The sequence below is a fragment of the Bos grunniens genome, chromosome 8 (assembly GCF_055505025.1).
Source record: "Bos grunniens cultivar Pamir isolate PY7600 chromosome 8, Bosgru_T2T1.0, whole genome shotgun sequence".
NCBI classification, from domain to species: Eukaryota; Metazoa; Chordata; class Mammalia; order Artiodactyla; family Bovidae; genus Bos; species Bos grunniens.
Genome location: NC_141172.1, coordinates 38,397,575 through 38,421,377, shown reverse-complemented (window position 1 = coordinate 38,421,377; position 23,803 = coordinate 38,397,575). Strand labels below are relative to the sequence as shown.

Genomic DNA, 23,803 nt, shown 5'->3' with positions numbered 1-23,803 from the left:
GGAAGGGTGCTTTTGCAGTTGACCAGTGTCTTTTTTTTCTTTTGTCAATGAAAAGACAACTTATAAACATCTTTTAAAATTTATTGCTGTTGAATATTATAGCAGTTTAATATAATGAGGTCTTCAATTACTGTGATTTGTTAGGTAAGTTTTGTCACAAACTATGAATGTCCAAAATATTTTGCTCAAAATAGCTGGAGGGACGTAGCTGTCGGGCAGGGTTTAGAAATCTAAACTATTTCAATAAGAAATAGAAATAAATAGAAAAAGAAATAAATGGAATTAATAAATACAATTTCTGGATGGTACTAACTGCCAATTTGCATTTCCCACAACACACTCTGCTTATGAAAGGTGTACCGAAATAACTGTGGTGCTGTAGAAAACAGGGTAATGGTTTGAAGCCTTACTAGCTTTTCACTAAGGCACAGTAGCTTCTGGCCATGGCAGTCAGCTCTGGACACATTTCCATGTGGCACACAGATCATGATAGGTATTACAGCAGAAAACAAGTTCTTTTTGTAATAGCACAGGTGTGTCCCAAGGTCATGGTTGCATGCAAAACTTCAGTTTTGGGAGTGGAGAGGAAATGATCACAGGAAGGACAGGTCTTGATTTTCATAGCCATGTTCTTCTATCCCTCTTCTTGATTCCCAAATCTGACAGTGTCAAGAAGGCCAGTATGGCTGCAATACTGCAGCAGGAAATAAAGGGTAAAATGAAACCAACCTATATATGTAAAAGTGTTCTAAGACAATTATTAGAAAGCAGAGACTAACTCAGAAGCCAATGAGACATGAGGGCAATAAAGGGAAGGTGAGTTAGAGTGGGCCCTGTGTGTTACCAAAGACCAAGTAATAGTCACAGTTCTGAATTTTCATTTAATGCTAATTCATTGATAAACTGGATAATTAGTACCCAACATTTTTAGAATGTACATACTAACATTGAAATAAGGCAGTTATATGAATGTTTACCATAATCCTTTTTAAAAGCCTCAGTACATTTTTGAAAGATCAATACTGAACTTTTAAAAATCAAAGAAAAGTCAGCTTTTTTCCCCCACAAGATACATAAGAATCACTTGCTAGCATTTGTATTTTCAGTGCCTGGAATAAAATGGGCCAAATTTTCAAAGGCAGTTAATAACAGCTTATACAATGACTCGTTTCATTTAATCTAGCACCAAGTAAGAGAATTGAAGATATTGTCAGATTTCTCCTTCACCTCTCATATTGCCCCACTCTTCCTACCACTGTACATAAGCATGCATCCTGTTGCCCCTCTAAGGAATCAAATCATTTTCATTTTAAAATGGCTGCACAGATTACATTCACTGGCAGAGTTCTTCCTCATTAAGGAAGGATAGCAGTGAACATGAGCAGGTGTGAACTTCTTTGATTAGGAATAAAGAACTCTTCTAAGCCAAATCAATGAGTTCCTTATTTCTTTTTAATATGTTGTGTAAATCCTTTTAATTTCTACACCTGTTTACTAATTATGATTGTTATTCATGTCAAGGGAGTTTCCCCCAGGCAAACCTGATCTATTTCCTAATGACAAAGTATTCTTACTTAACCTAATGCCATGAGTCTCCTTTCCTTCTTCCCTCCTTCCCTGTCTTCCTTCCTTCCTTCAATTTGCTACTCATCAAGGCACATCATACATTGGGATCAAAAAACAAACTGGCAAGCAGGTCCTAAAGTACACATTTTTCAACCTGAGTAACTTCTGAAAACATGAGAGTTTAATTACATATTCTGTTGGAAATTCAACTTTGGTGCTTTTACAAGAATTTACAATGTCAATTTCTAACAAGTCATATCCCTCAGTACACAGGATTTTCAAAAGAAAAGTGATAGGAAAATACATTTTGCTATGTGCTAATCGATACATTTTTATTGCAAACTGAAAATCTGGAGTAGAGTGAAAGTTGTGTTTTAAAACAACAAAATACAGGATATATGGCTATCAAAAGGCTGCTAGTATAAAGTGTAAAAAAACCCAGAAACCTCAATAGTCAGGAGACCACGAGGGGGAGCTCTCATGCCTTGTGAAGATAGCATAGCCCAAAAGGAAGAAGGCAAGACTTCTGGCAAGGACTCAGCCAACGAAAAGCCACGGACTTGTTTACTACAGCCCTCCCAACTTCGTTTTCTCCTCTATAAAAGTACTGTCATTCCCATGCTGTGGGGAGGACTTGCACCTGGCTCACCATGGTTGAGACTCCAAATTGCAATTATCTGCTGATTCCGAATAAAGCCATTTTGCTGGAGAAATATCTGACAATCTGTTTGAGGTCAATAAAAGGCAGCAGTGAATCTGCATCCTGCAACTAATCTATAAATTTAGTTGCTTCCCACCCCCAGGAATTCCATAGACAGTGGCCCATAGTCTGTGTGTATCACAGTGCTAGAGGTCTCTTTTTTTTGCATCACTATCCACAAGCCTCTGATAAGATACTTTCCACAAGTGATATGGAAGTTTTTTCTTGTTCTACTTCTCCAGAAAAATAAGGAAACTTTATCCACCACTTCTTTTCTGAACAAAACTTAGACTACCAATTGCCCTTTCAGTTACACTCAACAATTTTCAAAGGTCTAGTTAGACATTTATAATGTTTTATAATTGTGCTAATTAAATTCTAATTTTATCTAGTTAGAAGGTAACTAGATAAAACACACTGAACATTTAAGAAGATGAATCTTCATAATTGACTCTTTTGGCACATCCTTAATTTCCAGGTTAAAAGCAGCAGAAATGAAACTAACATAATTTTCAAACAATTTATACAGGCCAGAGTCTTAGGACAAGGAACCTGTAAATGCACAAGACAAGGAGCTTCTGCTCATCTTCCTAGTTACATGCACATTTCCTCATGGAGTAACTGATGTTTCCTGGCTTCTTTGTGGAAGTTTTGTTTGTAGGAAAGCATATACGTGTGGCCAGATCTTGTTGGTTTCTGTTCCAGAGAATGTTTCCAACACCCCTTTTTTCCTAAGGATAAAAAACAAGACAGGTCTGACAATAAAAAAAGAAGATCACAGGCCAGTATCACGAATGAACATAGATGCAAAAATCCTCAGCAAAATACTAACAAACCAAATTCAACAGTTAAGGATCATACACCACGATCAAGTGGCATTTGTCCCAGTCAGTGAGTCAGTTCAGTCACTCAGTCGTGTCCGACTCTTTGCAATGCCATGAATCACAGCATGCCAGGCCTCCCTATCCATCACCAACTCCCGGAGTTCACTCAGACTCACGTCCATCGAGTCAGTGATGCTATCCAGCCATCTCATCCTCTGTCGTCCCCTTCTCCTGCCCCCAATCCCTCCCAGCATCAGGGTCTTAAGGATGGTTCAATACATTCAAATCAATGTGATACACCACATTAACAAATTGAATAAAGATCATATGATCATCTCAAAAGATAGAGAATAGCTTTTGACAAAATTTGACATCCATTTTTTACAAAACTTTCAACAAAGTGGGTATAGAGGTAACATACCTCAGTGTAATAAAAGTCATATATGACAAACCTAAAGCCAATATAATAGTGAAAAGCTGAAGGCATTTCCTCTAAAATCAGAAACAAAAGATTCCACTCTCAGCACTTTTGTTTTGGAATTCCTAGCCATAGCAATCAGAAGGGGGTGGGGAAGGACCCAAATAGGAAAGGAAGAACTAAAACTGTCACTTCAGCAGATGACATGATACTGTATATAGAAAAGCCTAAAGATGCCACCAAAAAACTATTAGAACTAATAAATGAATTTAGTAAAGCTGCAGGATACAAAATTATAGAAATCTGTTGCATTTTTATGCACTAATAACACACTATCAGAGAAAACAATCCCACTTACAACTGCATTTAAAAAAAATCTAATCAAGCAGGTAAAGAACCTATACTTGGAAAACTATAAGGCACTGATGAAAGAAACTGAAAAAGACATTAAAAAATGGAAAGATATATCCTGTTCATGGATTGGAACAATTAGTGTTGTTAAAATGACCATACTATGCAAGACAATCTACAGATTCAATGCAATTCCTAACAAAATACCAACAGCATTTTCTTTTTTAATGTTTATTTTTGGCTGTGTTGGGTTTTCTTTGCTATGCTGGCTTTCTCTAGGTGCAGCAAGTGAGGGCTACTCGTGGTGCGAGGGCTCCTCATTGCAGTGGTTCTGTTGCAGAGCACAGGCTCTAAGGCATATGGACTCAGTAGCTGCAGCTCACAGGCTCATTAGTTGTGGCAGGTGAGCTCAGCTGCCCCGTGTCATGTGGGATCTTCCTGGACCAGGGATCAAACCAGCATCCCTTGCATTGCAAACTGGATTCCTAACCACTGGACCACCAGGGAAGTGCCCAGTGGCATTTTTCATGGCACTAGAACAAAAATTCTAACATCTGGATACACAAAAGACCCCGGATGGCCAAAACAATTTTGAGAAACAACAGAGCTGGAGACATCATGCTCCCTGACTTCAGACTATACTACATAGCTACAGTAACCAAAATAGTAATGGCACTAGCACAAAACCAGATACACAGATCAGTGGAACCGAATAGGCAGCCCAGAAATAACCTGCAGTATGGTCAGGGTAATCTGTGACAAAGAAGGCAAGAATATACAAGGGAGAAAATGCAGCCTCTTCAATAAATGGTGTCTGAAAAACTGGACAGCTACACACAAAAGAATAAAACTAGATTACTTTCTCACACAATATAAAGAAAGTCAAGAAGGATCAAAGACCTAAATGTAAGATCTTAAGTCATAAAACTTGTAGAAGAAAACACAGGCAGTACACTCTTTGAAATCAGCCTTAATATATATATAACATGTATATACATTGTATATATATATATGATATATATTGTGTGTGTATGTGTATATTATATGATCTGTCTCCTCAGGCAAGGGAAACAAAAGCAAAAATGAACAAATGGGACTACATCAAACTTAAAAGACTTTGTATAGCCAAGGAAGATCAACAAAATGAAAAGGCAGCCTACTGAATGGGAGAAGATATTTGCAAATGATATATCTGATGAGAGGTTAATATCCAAAATATACAAAACCCAACATCAAAAAAAATGAATAAACAACCTGATTTAAAAATGGGCAGAGGACCTTAACATCTTTTTCCAAAGACATACAGATGGCAAACAGACACATGAAAAGATGTTCACCATCACTAGTCATCAAGGAAATACAAATCAAAACCAAAGTCAGATCAACTCACACCTATCAAAATGGCTTTTATCATAAAAATTTTTTTAAAATGGATAGGTTGAGTACTTCCCAATTTGGGTTCAATCCCTGAATAGAGAACTAAGATTCCACATGCCACTTGGCATAGCCAAAAATAAATAAATAATTTCTTTCTTTTTTTTTTTAAAGATAATAGTGTGGATTTAATGGTCTCAGTAAGTACAGATCTGTGTGATCAAGAATGAAAGGCGCTTGGCTGGGTGCTGGAAAACCTAGATTTTGGTTTCAGTTGTGCCCTCTGGCTAACAGAAATGGTCACTTAAGATGCATCTATCATTTTCTGATATGCTAAGTGCTTTACATATAATAATTTAATGCTATTTAAAACTCAAGTTTCATTATTTTACTGATGAAACTGTGTTAGGGATGTAAAGTAATAACCTGAATCACCAAAATGGTAGTAGGCTTCAAAATGGGTCTTGTCAGACACTAGAACACCCCTGGCTTTCTTTTGTCTGCTTACCTCTTTGCAAGACAGCTTCCTAATACTTGATGAGCCTTCCTTCTTTCACCTAGGTTTTTTTTCCTCTGTGCCCTCCTTCTGAATTTTAAAGGAAAGGGGAATTCTAGAATGTTGTTTTTATCATGTTTCCTACTGGGTTTGTCCATTCTTCCCAGGCAGATTTGTCTGGCTTTTTACCAGGCCAGCAATCAAAGTCTGTACTCACTAGTTCTTGAGGTTCGATGGTGAGAAGGATCAAAATCCAGGGGTTGTTTTTCAAAACGGAAAAATTCCTGCCAGAGATTGTGGCATTCCTATTATTTATCCTCCTCCTCCAACTACTCATATACACACTGGCTTTAAAGGCTGCAGAAGAGCAAGAACTCTGGTTTATCACTTTCTAAAAACAGGATCAGTCATACCTCTGCAAGTTTTTAAGATGTTTCACTGGGAACAAAAACATTCCTTTATGCATTCCTCATAAGATTTGCCACAGTTAAAGACGAACTTAAATAATTCCCACTGTTTCCTGGGTTAAGAAACATCTGCTAAGGCCCTCCTGCTTCTAAGTTCACAAGCATCTTATAAAGTTTTCAATAGAACAAGCTTCTTAACTGTTGTAAGCCTCTTGAAGAGCCACCTTAAAATCAAACCTATGTCACAAGTGGGTTAACAGGTTGCTTCCAAGGGAACAACTATACACACCTATTCAGTCCTAAGGCTGAACCTTGGACGAACATTTGTCACCTTCATTTCTATGTAATAAAATGGAACCGGCTTAAGCTATTGGTCCTCTAAAAAGAGCATTATGTTGCTTGTAAACAGAGACCTAGTTATACTATCAAATGTCCCACAGCTGAGAAGAGTTTTAAAAGCAACAATGTAACTGTCAGCATTTTAAAATAACAATGCTGATTCTCACTAAGGTTACTGCAAATACCATTTTAAACTGTTGGTTAAGTTCAGTCCTAGATCTATATACAGGAGCTTAGAAGTTAAAGTTTCAATTAAGGGCAAGAAGTAGCAAAAGCCAGAAGCTCAGAAAGACTAGGGTATCTCCTGAGATAGGAACCCAGGACATACACTTCATCTCTACAGCCTTCCCCAACTTCCCCTCCCACATTTTACAGAACTAATGCTTACAGCCACTGTACTTCCACTGCATTCAGTCATGACTTCTGTTAATAGCCTCACAGTGTTGTTACCAGCTCAGCGACAACGTGCTCTCCCTTCTTCTGGTTACTTTTGAATGAATAACAACCCCCTTTTGGGAAACAACCTTTTCACTAAATTCAGTCCATGAGACTCAGACGGGATAGTCCCCACCTCCCAGCTTCAAGGATGGACATGATCAGAGCTAGTTAGTGACTTTTGAGATCAAAGAGACTCTCTTTTTCTGGGGTAGATGAACTGGAAGGAAGTGAGCTGGAATGCTGAGGGGCTCACACAGGTAGAGCCCACCTGAGATTGATGCCAACACAGGAAAACAAAGCTAAGTGTGACAGAGGCCTGATGACTCTGAACACCTGGACCCAAACCATCTACCTTTGGACTCTTCAGTTACATAAATTTCCCTTTTGCTAAAGCTTGTGTGAATTGGGTTCCTGATTGATATAAGCACCTATCACACTGTATGATAAATACTGTTTACCCAGCACTTTGCCTCACAAAGAAAGCTGAGTTTCTTTGGGGCTTGGCAAAGACTGGGTCTAGTTATCTGTGTGGATCACTGGCCTAGCAGTGTCCACAGGGTAAACAATATTCATCAATACTGAGTGATTCAACAGTGCCAGGACTGTTTTTAAGTCTTTGTATGGATTCTCTCATTTAATTCCCTTAACAACCCTATAAAGAAGGTACTACATAATAATTGCTCTGATTTTACAAATGAAGAATTCATGGCACAGATGTTCAAACACATTGCCCAGGGCCACACAGCTGGTAATCTGCAGGAGCCAGGCTCATTATATAATCACAAAATTATACTAACAGTGAAGAAAGTGAATTGCCAAATTCCTTGTAATTTCATCCTCCAGAAATAACTCTTAAAATAATTTGGAGACTGCTACTTCAGAATTCACTGCGTAGTTACACAATTACAACAACAATAGTAATAGCTAATAATCTAATAGCTAATAATAATAGTAATAGCTAATAATAGCTAATATAATATAGCACTATAATAAGTATAGTGCTTAATGTGTGTCAGACACAATTCTAAGAATTACACATGTTAACTCCACCTTTCAACCCTCCAGTCTCAATCCCATTTTGCTTGGAAAAAAACAGAGGTTAAGCAAGAAGTTAAGGCCAAGTTAATAAATGGTGAGCTGGGATTTGAGCTTAGGCACTCTGGCTCCAGAGTCAGTGCTCTACCACAGCACTGTCCTGTCTTAATGCTGAGTCATTATTCAGTGAGTGAATACAGGAAAGTGAATGTAATCAACCCTCTGTTAGGAGAGGGGAAGGCTGAATAAAGAAACAGAATTGTTTCTTGGCCCGAGCCAAACATTAATTCACTAGAGTTCCTGTATTCATGGTGGGATATGAATTCATTGAGGAGTCAACAAACCTATGTAAAAATGAAAACTTTTAAACACTATTTGCCAAATAAATGATCTGAGGATTAGTTGCCCTTTAAGAAGCTTTTGTGCTATAGTGTCCTCTACTGTCACAGGGAGTGGCACCGTTAGGTTTGCCTTCCTGGCATTCATGCCAGCCCTCCCTCCACCAGACAGCAGAGTTTGGGTGAGACTGACCCACTGCCTGCTCTGGGTGTGGACCAATCAGTATAATCTCTCCCATCCCAGTGACTGGCTGGGACTAGCCAGTCCCAGCAGTGGCTAGCACTTCTGTTCACTGGGGAAAAGGTGGCCCCTCACCCTTTCATAAATAGGATGCTGTGCCTGCCCCTAGCAACCGTCAGCAACTATGCAAGAAGTATAAGGACAGAGCCAATACAAACCGGAGATGAGCAAAATTCTGATCAAACCTGGGGGCAGCTGAAGCCCAAACTACCCAAACTACCTTCTGAATTTGTTTCACAAATAAATTTCCTTTTATTATTTAAACTAATTCAGGTTGGATTATCTGGTATTTTAGCATTTTGGCTGGAAAGCATGAAAGATCAGAAAATGATTTAGTAATTCATCATATAAGAGAAATTCTGAAAAGCGACCAACTCACCGGTAGTACTCCAGGACAGGCTCTGTTTGGGCTTCATAAGCTTTCAGTCTCTTGACAACTGTCTCTGGTCTATCATCCTCACGCTGAACAAGAGGCTCCCCAGTCAGATCATCAATTCCCTAAATGGGAGTTAGAAGGGCTGGCATCAAGTATCATAGTTTTGAAGGATATTTTTATAGGTAATTAACTGATTTGTAAACAGACATCTATGTAAGCACCAAACACAAAAATGTGCTTTTTAAATAAATGGAATCAAATTCAAATCCAGGTCATTGCAACACAGAGCCATGAGACCCCAGGATGTTTCCACGGTGGCAATCACCTTCTCTTTACAGAAAAAGGGTCTTTAAGCAGCCTCTAAATAATTTGGTATTATATATTACATGTATATTATATATATTATATTATGAAAAAAAGTGAAAGTGTTAGTTGCTCAGTTGTGTCCAGCTCTTTGCAACTGTAGACTTCCAGGCTCCTCTGTCCATGGAATTCTCCAGGCAAGAATGCTGGAGTGGATAGCCATTCCCTTCTCTAGGGGATCTTCCTGACGCAAGGGTCAAACCCAGGTCTCCTGCATTGCAGGCAGATTCTTTACCATCTGAACCACCAGGGAAGCCTGTGATATTACACATATACGAAAAGGATTCAGCTACAGATTGAGAATCTGAACTGTAAACCCTAAATAACCCAAGGTGTCATTAATCCCTACTGCCCCAATTCTTAACACACCACCTGGCAGAGTAGAAAATCAACACATGCTTTTGAAGGAACAACAAACCCCTGTTGCCTCTGGGGATGTCTTTACCACCAAGTTGACTGGACTAAACCAGCAGAGTACAAAAGTAATCTGAGAGCATGCCCTCTGGAGTTCTGGTCATCCAGGAGTATCAACGTAATCTTTGAGGGCAACTGAGGGCAACTGTCTCCAGATGACAGAAGTCATCTGTCATCTGGAGAAAGCTGGCTACGCAGAAGGCAGAGTCAGTTCTACCCCAACTACTCACCATGGTTTTGGGAGGGTTGAACTCGATGTTGTAGACACGGCCGCTGCCTGGATGGATCCAGCGAGCAGTAAGGCGTTGCTTGATGACCTCAAAGGGCACGTTCAGGTTAATCACTGTGTCTATCTGATAGGCTCTATCCAGGGCTTCTGCCTGCGGAAGTGTCCTTGGAAAGCCTTTACAAATTAAGTTAAAAATGAACAAAGAAAGGAAGGACCGAGGGGAGAGGGGAGAAGGAAGAAAATTAATGTTGAGCAACTTGAACAAAAGCAATACCACCAGGAAGGCTGATGACACTTGTAGGGCAACCCTGATTGTTAATATTTTATATGTTACCTTGTCCAGACCACAGGTTGCTCAAATAAGTGGGGGAGATTTACATTTAAATCAGTTGACCGAGTAAAGCAGACTATTATCCCTAATGTGGGTGGGCCCCATCTAATCCACTGAGGGCTTGGACAGAACAAAGGGCTGGCCCTGTCCAGAAGATAAGGGGGAATTCCTCCTACCTGACTGCCTTGGAGTGGGATATGGCTTTTTCCTGCCTTTGGACTCAAACTCAAACATAGGGTCTTCCTAGGTTTCACCAGCCTTCAGACTCGAACTACACCATCACACTACCAGCTCTCCTGGGTCCCCAGCTTCCTAACCCACATTGAATATCTTGAGACTTGTCCGCCTCATAACTGCATGAGCAAATTCCTTGTAATAAAGACCTCCCTCTAAAAACTAAAAATCAACCTATCCTCAAGGACCCCACGGCACCCCTGGCTGGGGAGAGTTTACATCTTACTGTAAGTTACCCTCTGTCCTTCCTTCCTCCTCCTGGGATCCTCCCTCATCCTAAATATTCTCAAAAAGGGGAGCAGGACCAAAAGTCATATCTGAAGAAGCTTAGAAATAATGCAGTGCACTTCCCTCTTTGCATTTAAAAAAAGCAGCAGGACAGAGAAGAAGACTGGCCCCCGAATCCCCAGGGTCAGGAGTGGCGGCACACAGTCCTCCCGCCCACCATCTGTTTCTGTAGCATATGCAATGCTCACTCTCCAGTCTGCATGCATCCTTTAGGGCAGCTGAAATATTCTCAACGCTCCACCTACCATCCAACAGCCAGTTATATTGGGTGAGATTTTTCAGCTCATGAAGGACCAACCGAGTCATGACATCGTCCGGGATGAGCTTCCCTTGGTCAATGAAAGTCTTGGCTAAAACACCAATTTCTACATTAGAGGCAGGAAAAAAAGGCAAGTCAGCAAGTGCTTTTATTCTATCCCATTCTAAGCCTCTAGGAAACTGGCTGCCTAAAGAAACCCCCTAGATAACACACTCATTTGAAAATGTGCATCATCAACTTTTGTGATAAAAAGAGATTGTGAAATAATCAATGCCTATTTCAAAATTTCCATCATATAAAAACAGATAAGTGTAAAAATAATGAAAAGATATAAAACAATATGTTAGTAGTAGTCATCTCTGTGATAGAATTATGTGATTTAACATATTTGTACTTTTTTGTAATTTTTCTAAATTTTCTATCAGAAAAATATATACACTAAAATTATTTTCTTTTTAATAAGAAATTGAAATAGTCATTATTTTTAAGTGGCTCAGCTTAAGTACCTGAGATCTTGTTACTGTAGACATTTTTCTAATCCTCTAAAGTAGATGCTGTTGTCACAATTCAGTTTTTGACCAGATCAACACTGTGATTGTTACATTTTTATAAATAAAATACACTGAAAAGCATTTATGAACACTTTAAAATATTACCTACAATTATATGTTATTCTTGTGCAACGGTATTTTAATTTTCTCATCATCTGTTAGCAAATTATTTACGCCCATATAGAATTTGTAATGCCACTGTAATAATCTGTGCACTTAAAATTTTGTGTTTGTTCACTTAAACATCATTTTGTAGATACTTTTCAGTGATTTTATACAGTCATTCAGTCATCTTTGGAAAATATATCTATATTTGATAAAAATACACTCTATCATGGCAGTATATACTGTTGGACATTTAAAATTTTAAATTAGTCTTGATTTTTCCCTACCACTTCTGCTTTTAAAGATCTTAACATTCCTTTTCCTTTTTCTTTTTTTTTTGGGGGGGGGTGGGTTTATGAGTTATTTCTGATGGATAAATTCTCAGGAATCAGAGATTAAAGAGTCAATGCTTATGACTGTTTTCATAATTCTTGGTATGAACTGACATACTGACTTCAGAAAAGATCCTAAATTGTCAAATTCATGAAACTTCAGATTTCTAACTAAGCACATTAACTACACGGAAATTGGCTGCCATTTGACAGGTGCACTGCTTGGATTTACAAACAACATCTGGAACTGGGCCTGAGAGCACCCTGGACTCACTAAAACACCCTACTGGAAAGGTCTACAAACTTAATATGTGTGCACCACAATGAGACATCACTTCACATTCGCCAGGATGGCTGTAATCAAAAAGATCTAACAAGTGTTGCCAAGAATGTTGAGAAATTGAAACCCTCATACATTGCTGGTGTGCAACATCTCTGTTGTCAGGCTTTTGACCACCGCGCTGGGGGACATAAAGCTCAAACTCACCAAGAGTACTGAGGAAAACCACAGTTCTCCAGGGCTGAGTCCCTAACACTGATGTAGGCAATTTAGAAAACAGTCTGGCAGTTTTTCAAGAGTTTAAACAGAGTTACCATATGACGCAGCAATTCAACTCTTAGGTATATTTTCTCAAAAGAAATAAAAACATTAGCTCACAGAAAAACTTATATATGAATGTCCATAGCAACATTATTCACAATAGCCAAAAATTGGAAACAACCCAAATGTTCATCAAGTGACAAGTGGGTAAATAAAATGTGGAATATCCATACAAATTCTATTATTTAGCCATAAAACGAAGTACTGATACATGTTACACAGTATATGAAATGTTAAAACATGTGAAGTGGAAGAAGCCACACACAAAAGAGCACATCTTTCATCAGTCCATTTATATGAAATGTTCAGAGTAGGCAAGTCTAGAGAGAGAGAAGAAAAATCAGTGGTTGTCCAGGGCTGGCAATATTGGGGGAAAATGGAAAGTGACTGCTAATGGGAACAAGGTGGCTTTTAGGGGGTGATAAAAAATGTTTTAAAATTGACTGTGGTGATGGTTGCACAATTCTGAATGTAATTAAAAAAAAAAAACACACTGATTCAGAAATATAGACCAATGGAACAAGATAGAAAGCCCAGAAATAAACCCATGCACCTATGCGTACTTTATTTTTGACAAATGAGGCAAGAATGGGGCAAAGACAGCCTCTTCGATAAATGGTGCTGGAAAAACTGGACAGCCACAGGTAAAAGAATGAAATTAGAACACTTCCTAGCACCATACACAAAGATAAACTGAAAATGGATTAAAGACCTAAATGTAAGACCAGAAACTATAAAACTCTTAGAGAAAAACACAGGCAGAACATTCAATCACATAAATCAAGCAAGATCCTGTATGACTCACCTCCTAGAAAAACAGAAATAAAAACAAAAGTAAACAAGTGGGACCTGATTAAACTTAAAAGCTTTTGCACAGCAAAGGAAACTGTAAGTAATGCGAAAAGACAACCCTCAGAATGGGAGAAAATAATAGCAAATTACTACAACTAAGGATTAATTTCCAAAATATACAAGCAGCTCATACAACTCAATGCCAGAAAAATAAACAACCCAATCAAAAAGTGGAAAAAAGACTTAAACAGACATTTCTCCATAGAATACAGATGGCTAACAAACACATGAAAAGATGCTCAACATTGCTCATTATCAGAGAAATGCAAATCAAAACTACAATGAGATATTACCTCACACTGGTCAGAATGGCCGTCATCAAAAAGTCTACAAACAATAAATGCTGGAGAGGGTGTGGAGAAAAGGGAATGCTCTTGCACTGTTGGTGGGAATGTAAATTGATACAGCCACTATGGAAGACAGTACGGAGATTCCTTAAAAAACTAGGAATAAAACCACCGTATGACCCAGTAATCCCACTCCTAGGCATATACCCTGAGGAAACCAAAATTGAAAAAGACACATGTATCCCATTGTTCATTGCAGCACTATTTACAATAGCTAGAACATGGAAGCAATTTAGATGTCCATCGGCAGATGATTGGATAAAGAAGCTGTGGTACATGTACACAGTGGAATATTACTCAGCCATAAAAAGGAATGCATTGAGTCAGTTCTGATGAGGTGGATGAACCTAGAACCTATTATACAGAGTGAGGTGAGTCAGGAAGAGAAAGATAAATATTGTATTCTAACACATATATATGGAATCTTGAAGAATGGTACTGATGAACTTATTTATAGGGCAGCAGTGGAGAAACAGAGAGAATAGACTTATAGACATCGGGAGAGGGGAGGAGAGGGTGAGATGTATGGAAAGAGTAACGTGGAAACTTACATTACCATATGTAAAATAGATAGCTAATGGGAATTTGCTGTATGGCTCAGGAAACTCAAACAGGGGCTCTGTATCAACCTAGAGAGGTGGAATGGGGAGGAAGATGGGAGGGAGGTTCAAAAGGGAGAGGACATATGTATACCTATGGCTGATTCATGTTGAGGTTTGACAGAAAACAACAAAATTCTGTAAAGCAATTATCCTTCAACAAAAAAAACAATAAAAAAAATACTGATTCATAACTTAAGAGTTAATTTTATGGTATGTGAATTATATCTTTAAAAAGATTTTTTTAAAAAAAGAAAGTAAAGACAAAAAATACCTGGTAAGCAAAACAAGAGGGAAAAAAAGCCACTCATATAACCTATATAACTCAGCACTACTTAGATAATTATCATCAAAACTGTTAACATTAAAACCTACAGACACTTTGTTTTGTGAACAGATAGTTCCATGCATAGTCTAACAATCTTTTTCACTATTACTAACAACTTTCTATAACACGAAACACTTAAAATAGTTTTTAAAATCTGAAGTCTATAATGCTTTCATTTAAAAGAATAAAAATGATTCAACTCTCTATATCAAGATATAAGCAGTTTGTTTATTACATTTCAGGTTTTCATCCCCTGTTAAAAGTATGCAAGGACTCTTGTCCAGCATATTCTTTGGACAGTCAGTAAATTTTTATTCCCTTGATTGCCTATAATTTAATGCTGTATCTAAATAGACTCATTAAAAAGACTATTTCTTTTTTTATTCCAAAAATTAACAAATATGTGAGCTTCCACACCTACAAAACCCAAAAGGTAGTTTAAAAGTAAATCATTTAAAACAAGCTAATTTTCTATAAAGTTGTATACAAAAATAGAAAAGGAAGGTTATATGAAAATAGGAAGGGTTAAAACCAGCTTTTGATTTTTAAGGATAATAATGAGAAATTCTAAAACACAGAAACATTAATCTGAGAGATGATATTTGTATTATACAAAAAAAATTGTTAATTCTATGTCTCCTTTTAACATCTGGTCATTCTTACAACACTCCTCAAGCCAATCACACCTCATATCTGAATGATCTAGAAACAACTTATGTTTGAGCATTTATGAGGTACAAAAGAGGGCCTGACCAACTGTAAATACAGTTCTCTTTTACATATGCCAAGAGGAGCTAGAGAATTAATCTAGTTTCTGAAAAAAAATGCTTTTAGCTTTTTTATGATGTATATACATCTTTACTTTAAAAACATGTTGGAACAAAACAAAACTACAAGAGGGAATGCATCAAATGATGGCTTTACACCCAATCAAGGGTTTAGAAAAAATGACTTTCTCAAATAATAAAGACTCTGAGTCAACCTAGTGGTTACCTCTGGCAGGGTGGGAAGATGTGATGGGTTGGCACATGTGGTGACCCTAAAGGTACTGGTTCTCTGCCTGATGGTGGGCAATATCCATGGGTAATATCCATGCAAGTATCAGTACTTCTTTTTATGGCTAAATAATAGAATTTTGCATGGATATTCCACATTTTGGTGTTCATTTTATTCTTCTAACCATCATAGAAATCATAATACTTTCATGCATGGGATACCTCACAAGAATAATACTGAAAATCGAAACATCCCTTGACAGTTGTTCTCCCTCCAACCATCACTCAGGCTGAAACCTTTTCAGCGAAGCACTTAGAAGAAACTCCCATTCCAGGTCTATATTTCTCCCTGCTTCAGGACAGAATCTCAACTCAAGGCCCAAGTAGGTCTGGCCTCATCTCTCTCCTCTACTGACCTCCCCACCATCCCCACACAACCCTCAAACCATGGCCCCAACAAGGAGTTGCACATACTTTATGTCCCCCGAGCCTTTGCATAAGCCTCTTTCTCCTCTCTGTTACCTGATAAGCTCTTGCTCATCTTTCAAGACACATCTTAAAAGGTTAAGAGGTCCCTTAACCTCTGAGGCAATCAAAAGTTCCTGCTCTGGACTTCCCTAATGTCACAGACTTATCTCTGTTGGAGCACTTATCACACTGTTGAAATTACCTGTTCACATGTTGGTATGAACAGAAGTGTGCCCCTTAAAATCTGTATGTTGAAGCCCTGCCCCTCAATGTGGCTGTATTTAGAAATGGAGCCTTTAAGTAGGTAATCAAGGCTAAATGAGGTCATAAAGGGGGACTTTAATCCAGTATGACTGGTGTCCTTACACGAAGAGGAAGAGACATCAAGAATGTACACAACAGAGGAAAGCCCACATGAGGATCCAGTGAGGAGGCCATGTGTATGCCAGCAAGAGAGGCCACACCAGAAAACCAACCCTGCTGGCACTTTGATCTTGAACTTCTGGCTTCCAGAACTATGAGAAAATAAACTTCTATTGTTTAAGCTACCTGGTCTGTGCTATTCTATATGGCAGCCCAAGCAGACTAATGGCCACCTGCCTGCCCATGTTCTGACTTGAGCACCTCCAGTGAAATATATTTGTCTCTGTTGTTGTCAGTACCCAGCTTGACAAACCCATAGACGAATGACTGGATAGATGAAGAGAGGAGCTGCCTGGATTATCCTGGATTCCAGCCATGGAATTTTAAAAAGGCCTACCTTACTTTGTTAGAAAAAAAGAAATGGAGCAATCCTCATGGAAAGCAATATTGTTAAAGGTAGAAAACTGCATGTACAGTTTATTGTGATTTGTGTAAAAAAGGAAAAAAAAAGGAAGAGATAATCAATGGATTGCATGTGCATGAAATAGCTCTGGAAGAATCTTTTCACTAAATGTCCTTTTATATTTTTTAGAGTTCAAAACCAAGTAAATGTATTGCCTATTACAAATAAAAAATTTTGCCATTACAAAAATAATTTGCTCTACCATCAATACCATTCTGATGAGGCACATCTTTGCTGTCTGGGTGTACAAACTAGAAGTTTTGTTAGATATACAGAAACTTGGGAGCTGACAAATGCTTTGAGGATTACCTACTGAGTTCAGTTTTCCCAATTTACAAATGAGAACAAATGAGATTCAAAAGGGGTTCATTTAGTCCAGGATTATGTTTTTGAGAAGCACCAAGCTGCAGTGCAGTTTCTCAAACTTTGGACAATCACAGGGCAACAGTACAATTTCTGCCATAGCAGATCTATCATGTACCATGTAATTTCTTTAAAATGACTGTTTTTTTAGGAATAAAACTGCCATATGACCCAGGAATCCCACTACTGAGAATATACCCTGGGCTTCCCTGGTGGCTCAGAGGTTAAAGCATCTGCCTGCAATGCGGGAGACTCGGCTTTGATCTCTGGGTTGGGAAGATCCCCTGGAGAAGAAAATGGCAACCCACGCCAATATTCTTGCCTGGAGAATCCCATGGAGGGAGAAGCCTGGTAGACTACAGTCCACAGAGTTGCAAAGAGTTGGACACGACTGAGCTAATACCCTAAGAACACCATAATTCAAAAAGACATATGTACCCAAATGTTCACTACAGCACTATTTACAATGGCTGGGACATGAAAGCAACCTACATGTCCACTGACAGATGAATGGATAAAGAAGATGTGGGGCATATAAACAATGGAATATTACTTAGCCATAAAAAGGAATACATTTGAGTCAGTTCTAGTGAGGTGAATGAACCTAGAGCCTGTTACACAGAATGATGTAAGTCAGAAAGAGAAAAACAAATATCATACATTAACACACACATATATATGGAATCTAGAAAAATAGTACTTTTGAACCTACTCGAAGGGCAGGAATAGAGACACAACCATAGAGAATTTGGACACAGTGGGAAGAAGATGGTAGGACAAATTGAGATAGTAGTGTTGAAATATATACATTACCATATGTAAAACAGATAGCCAGTGGAAATTTGCTATATTATACAGGCTCTTGTAGCTCAGCTGGTAAAGAATCCGCCTGCAATGCAGGAGACCCGTGTTTGATTCCTGGGTCGGGAAGATCCACTTCCCAAGAAGGAAATGGCAACCCACTCCAGTATTCTTGCCTGGAGAATCCCATGGACAGAGAGGAGCCTGGTGGGCTACAGTCCATGAGGTCACAAGAGTCGAACACAACTTAGCAACTAAACCACCACCACAGGGTGCTCAACATAGTACTGTGTGACAGTCTGGAGGGATGAGATGGAGTGGGGGGTGGGAGGGAGTTTCAAGAGGGAGGGGACATATGTATCGTTATGGCTGATTCAGATTGTTTTTTAGAAGAAGCCAACACAACACTGTAAAACAATTATCCTCCAATTAAAAATAACTTTAAAAAAACAATGGGAAAAGAGATTTTTTTAGAAGATTCTTTTAATTTAATAAGCTATGTTGTTCAAGAAATTAAAGGGTTGTGTGCTAGTTATCATTTTTTCAAATAAAAGTTGAAATAAAATCTTTTATTGATTTTATTAACTTGAATTTTATTTTTATTTTAGAGAAAATTTTTTGTCTACCTAAAATTATCTCATGAATCTCAATTTGGGAAATACTGCATAATGGAAAGAGTAATTTAACTGGCATACAAGAGACCTGGGTGTTCACACTTGTTTACCAGTGACTGCTTTTTATTATTGAGCAAGGTCTTTAACCTCTCATGAACTCTGCTTCCTCATCTCTAAACGAGAAGGCGAGACTGAAGACAAAGGGGCAGACACTGAAGTTTTCTGACTCCAGGGTTCAGTGGTGTCTACAGTTACTCAAGGTTTGCTTCTGTCAGCAGGCTGCCTTTTATTTCCAGGGTCTTTATCACATCTGCTGGGATGACTTTAAACTTTAGCTATAAAATACAGACATGGATTAATCATTGTGAAATGGTGGTTGGAAGGTAAATTGGCACCATCCTCCCTTAGCAGTATTTGATGATACAGTATTTATAGAAATTCCACAGTATGGAATTTATTTGAAGGAAGTAAGTGGAGATGCTGCCAAATATTCATGTACCAGCATAACCATAACAATATTAATTACAGCAAAGAATGGTTAACCACATAAGGGTATAATAATAGGAAAACGTTTCAATTAATAATTGTGCAATCTTGATAAAATTAAATATCATTTTAAATACTACTTAGTGATGTGTGAACATAATCACAATAAGTGTAAAAGAAGGTATCCAAGCAATCATTTTGACTATAATAATTTTTCAAACACATGTAAATACAATAGAGAAAAAAAGAGAAAAAACAGAATAGAAGAAAAAGCACAAAAGAGTTAATTATAGTTGTGTCTGGATGGTAGAATTATAAAGGACTTTAATTTTCTTTATACTCTCATGTTTTTCTTGCTTTATAATAAATATGTTTTTCTTAGCATCAAAAAAACATTAAACAGTATTTTTTATATAAAAGGTTATACCTCTCCTTTGTTGCTGACCCTGTGTGAAATATCCAATCTGTTCACAAATATTTATTGAGGATGTATTCTTAGACCTGAGATACAGATCATCTGTAATAACAATCTCATGACACCTCCCTCAACTCCATCTTCTGCTTTTTTTGTTAAAAGAACTGCCTGTAGAGACTCCAGAAAGAGCAGGTGTCTGAGGCAGACTGAACATCTTTCCCAGAGATCCTCTCCTGCCTCCCTCTAGTCTCTCTTTTCACGTTGTGGAGTCAGAAAGAGGATGATGAGGCTTGTCAAAGGATGTTATAGATAAACAAAGAGGTTTGTTTCTTAATTTTAAAAGTTCAGTTAATTTTCTTTAAGTTTAATTTTTTTAAGTTTTCTGTTTTCACAAGTTAACGTATCTTTAACTCCACTGAAGGTGGTCTCTAACCATGCAGTTACGCCTCACTACTGAGTTATTTTTCAGAGATTCGCTTTCGGATCCCTTACTCCTCTCCAGTTTGGATAATCTTACCCCAACGGGTTACCTAACAACATCAATGCACAGCATCAAGAACACTTAGCAAGTGAGCCAAACAGTTTAATCTTCTGAAGCTTAATTAACTACAAAATACTTTATGATTTTTTTTTTTTGAAGATCAATGTTAGAAGAGACAAATAAAGCTAGTAATTCACCAGATTAGGTGATGAACCACAGAACTCCAAGAAACAAAAAACAGTGGGGTGATTCTTCTTTTCATTTAAATGTCAAGTGTTTTCAAACAAAGGGAAACTCATCTGAAAATAACCTACATGACCCATCAGTAGGGAATTAGTTAAACAAACCATAGCAGATCCAGCAAATAGGCACCTACACAAATAATAAATAATGAAATGGATTTCTGGGTTTTCAGATGGAAAGATATCCCAGATATAAGGTGAAAACACGCTGGTGCAGAACACATTTTAGTAGGATTATGTATTGCATAAAACAAAGGATACAGAGATACATGCTTGAACATAAATACAGATTCCTAAAACACATGACACGGCTCCCCTCTGAAGAATGAGACTGAGGTAGGGAATGAGAGGACTTTCCTTTTAATATTATGTACTTCCATTCAAAATTGTTTCCAATTCTTTTTTAACTTGTGTAAAGGGATTAGTTGTACTTTCTAAAAGGAGCGTCAAAATGACTTTGTTTTGGAAAATAAAGGTCAACGCTTTTGAGAGAAAAAAAAAAAAAACTCACCTTGCTGTTGACTTTTTGAAAACAGCTTTAAGATAGAATTTACATAAGATAAAGTCCACCCATTGTACAGTGTACAGTTTGTTGACTAGATTTTGTGCTGAGTTATAAGAATTTATTTGGAAGGAGAAACAAAACAATCTTTCAGATAACAAGGCACAAGAATAGCTTTCGTGTCTAAAGAGTTAAGCCAATTTTGCGACAGCAATGAGGATAAGCAATACTCGGTCATCAGAGTATGGGGGAAAGGTCAGAAGCAGAAAGTTCCATAGCGTTTAACAAACAAAAAGTAAAAAGAGAAAGAGCTAACAGTTCTCCAAGCGCAAGGCACGAGGGGAATAAGCCATACACAGCTCGGTGGCCCCTTAGGAGCAGCTGCGACTGGGGCTGGACAAACTTCTCAAAGCCATGTGGTTTCCTCTCATCTTTGAACTTCGAACGTGTCCTAACTTTATAGTGCCTTCTCTCAGTAACCCTCCTGAAGCTGTGCATTGACGTCAGAGGTTTCGGGGAGCAGTCGCTCAGCAGTCCGAAGGACTCCTCACTGGGCGGCAATTGAGAGAGGTTGCGCCCGCACCCCTGAACCTGCATTCGCCGGACCGACTTCCCGCGCCCCGGCCCCTCCGCCCACAAAGCCCCACCCGGTGACAGCACGCGGCCACCCCTCATGTCCAGGCTCCCAACCTGTGCCCCGAAGCATATTATCTCTGAGCAGGTCCCCGCTGGAGAGGTGCTTCAGCTCGAAATGTTTGGTGATGCGCGAGGACACGGTGCCTTTGCCAGAGCCCGGCGCCCCCATGATCGCTGCGCGCAGTAGCCGCGCAGACGCCCCCATAGCTGCAGAAAGAGGCTGGGCCCGCGCGGACAGTGGAGCTTCCTTCGGCCTGATTCGGCTCTTAACTGCGCGCTCACTCACTTCGCCGCCCGTGCCGGCCGGCTGGCTGCGCGGTGAGCAGGGGGCGGCCTAGTCGCCCAGGCGTTCCCGGAAGTGAGGAGACAGCCACTGGGCAACCGCGCCCGCGCCCCGCCGCTGCAGCGCCCGCCCCCCGCGACCCGCGCACCCCGGCTCCTGGCCCCACCTCGCTCCGCCCCCTCCGCGCAAGCCGCGCACCCTCGGCGACCCCTGCGAGCGCGACGACTTCCCCGCGCGATCTGCGGCCCTCCGCGCCTCGTCCCCATCCGCTCGCTCCCCTCGGTACAGCCTTTGTTTTTCTCCGCCTCCGGGGGCCCTCCTCGGTGACCCCCGAATGTCCGCCACTTCCCTCAGGCCCGCACCTCACACCTGTCAGGGCCCCGCCCTGTCCTGCCCAGTCCCAGCAGGAGAGACCTCGCCGGGTTCCTTGACACTTGGCCACTCCTGCCGCGCCCCCTACTGACCTCTGACCGCCGCTTGCGCCTCTGGACTACAGGATATCACCCTTCCCCCCAACCCTCCTTCACCCTTCACCGCTCATGCACTCCAGGACCTATCTTGCTCAGTCCCGGAGGATTGACCGCGCTAGCTCTCGCTTCCTCAAGACCCCGGCGCGCTTCTCTGCGCGTCCCCCACTTGCTGCCCCCTCACTCTTGCCCCTCGGTCCCCAGGGTTAACAGAGGTTCCCCCTCCCTCCTCCTAAACCCGCAGTCCCTTCCACTCCCTTCTCTGCTGCTGAGACTCTTCCTCCTCATTAGCTTTCTAAAGGCGGTTTTTGAGGTACGTTTATCTGAGTAGAGTCACAGTGGGTGGCAGTGAACCCAAAGGGCTCTGCTCATTTCACAGAAGAGGAATCCCAGTCGAAATTGAGCACAGGGTTCTAAGTCACAAGTCTGTGGAGGGCTGTCTCTTAATTCCCAGAATCACACTTTCAGATTCAAAAGTAACTGTTGCTTTTACTCGGCAGAGCCTGAAAATACTGACTCCTCCTCAGATTCTATTGTTTGCCTTCGGCCGGCCCAAGCATATTGTCTCACTTACTGATTCTATAAATACTCAGTTAAATTCCCACTCCTGCAGTTGAAAGTCTAGTGGAGGCAGATGAATGTGCAAGGTAATTTAAGATAAGTACTATGAACAAAATAGGGGGCTTCCCAGGTGGCTCAGATGGTAAAGAATCTTCCTGCAATGCGGGAGACCTGGGTTCTATCCCCAGGTGGGGAAGATTCCCCTGGAGAAAGAAATGGCAACCCACTCCAGTATTCTTGCCTGGGAAATCCCATGGACATAGGAGCCTGGCGGGCTACAGTCCATAGGGTCGCACAGAGTCGGACAGGACTGAGCAACTAAAACACAAACCTGAACAAAATAAAATAGAATGTGCGGAGGAAGGCTGTTTTATATCTAGTGGTCAGTTAAGCTTTAAAGAAATGGCATTTGTTTGCTCTTGAGTACTGAATGGGAAGGTGGAGGGAGAGGGACAAAGTCAAGGAGAAAAGGCCCTAAAATGGCATGTTTTTCATGTTCCAGGAATAGAAACACAAGACAAAAAGACCTATTTCCTCTGTAAAATGGGCATGGAAGATTAGTTTGGAGTTGTTCAAATTATGGGTATAAAGTAAAATGCCAGCCACAGGGTAAGTGTTCAGTATTACATTAGAGTCATCGATTATTATTAACAATTTTTGTAGAAGGTCACTGTGCTAAGGCAGAGAGAAGGTTTTGTGAAAATAAACAGTGCCATCCTTCACAGAAGTTGCCAAATGAGTGGCCCCAAACTGCTTTCAATTTAAAAGATAGAAATTATATCAGAGAGAGATGGTAAGAGAAAGCTTGCTCCCCAGTGAATCTGAGCTGGGAGAATGGGTGGGGGAATTCAATATGTAGACAGCTCTGTATGTGGAAAGAAATTTAGTAGCTCATTCATATTTCTTACTAAGAAAGCAAGAATAAAA

At 39.7% G+C, this 23,803-nt stretch overlaps 1 protein-coding gene across 4 annotated transcripts; it reads right to left on the bottom strand.

Annotated features, from left to right (window-relative positions):
* Positions 1–861: 861 nt before the first annotated feature.
* Positions 862–22,393, bottom strand: AK3 (adenylate kinase 3). Of its 4 annotated transcripts, none has more exons than XM_086415260.1 (5): positions 22,313–22,393; positions 11,008–11,127; positions 9,911–10,083; positions 8,907–9,025; positions 862–2,997 (listed from the first exon to the last, which is right to left on the bottom strand). In XM_086415260.1, exons 2-5 carry the CDS (start codon positions 11,066–11,068, stop codon positions 2,877–2,879), a joined length of 474 nt encoding a protein of 157 aa, XP_086271386.1. In that variant the 5' UTR covers positions 11,069–11,127; positions 22,313–22,393; the 3' UTR covers positions 862–2,876. The 4 variants fall into 4 exon arrangements, with proteins under 4 accessions (XP_086271386.1, XP_086271385.1, XP_086271387.1 ...); XM_086415259.1 differs by lacking the exon at positions 22,313–22,393 and adding an exon at positions 22,211–22,309; XM_086415261.1 differs by lacking the exon at positions 22,313–22,393 and adding an exon at positions 22,218–22,309.
* Positions 22,394–23,803: the final 1,410 nt, after the last annotated feature.

Bases quoted from the DNA above. Each gene is read 5' to 3' on its own strand.
- AK3 (XM_086415258.1), bottom strand. From the start codon at position 21,770: ATGGGGGCGTCTGCGCGGCTACTGCGCGCAGCGATCATGGGGGCGCCG. The intron at 10,084-11,007 runs GTAGGTGGAGCG...TAATTTGTAAAG, and splicing joins ATATAACTGGCTGTTGGATG to GCTTTCCAAGGACACTTCCG. The intron at 2,998-8,906 runs GTGAGTTGGTCG...TTTTATCCTTAG, and splicing joins CCTGTCCTGGAGTACTACCG to GAAAAAAGGGGTGTTGGAAA.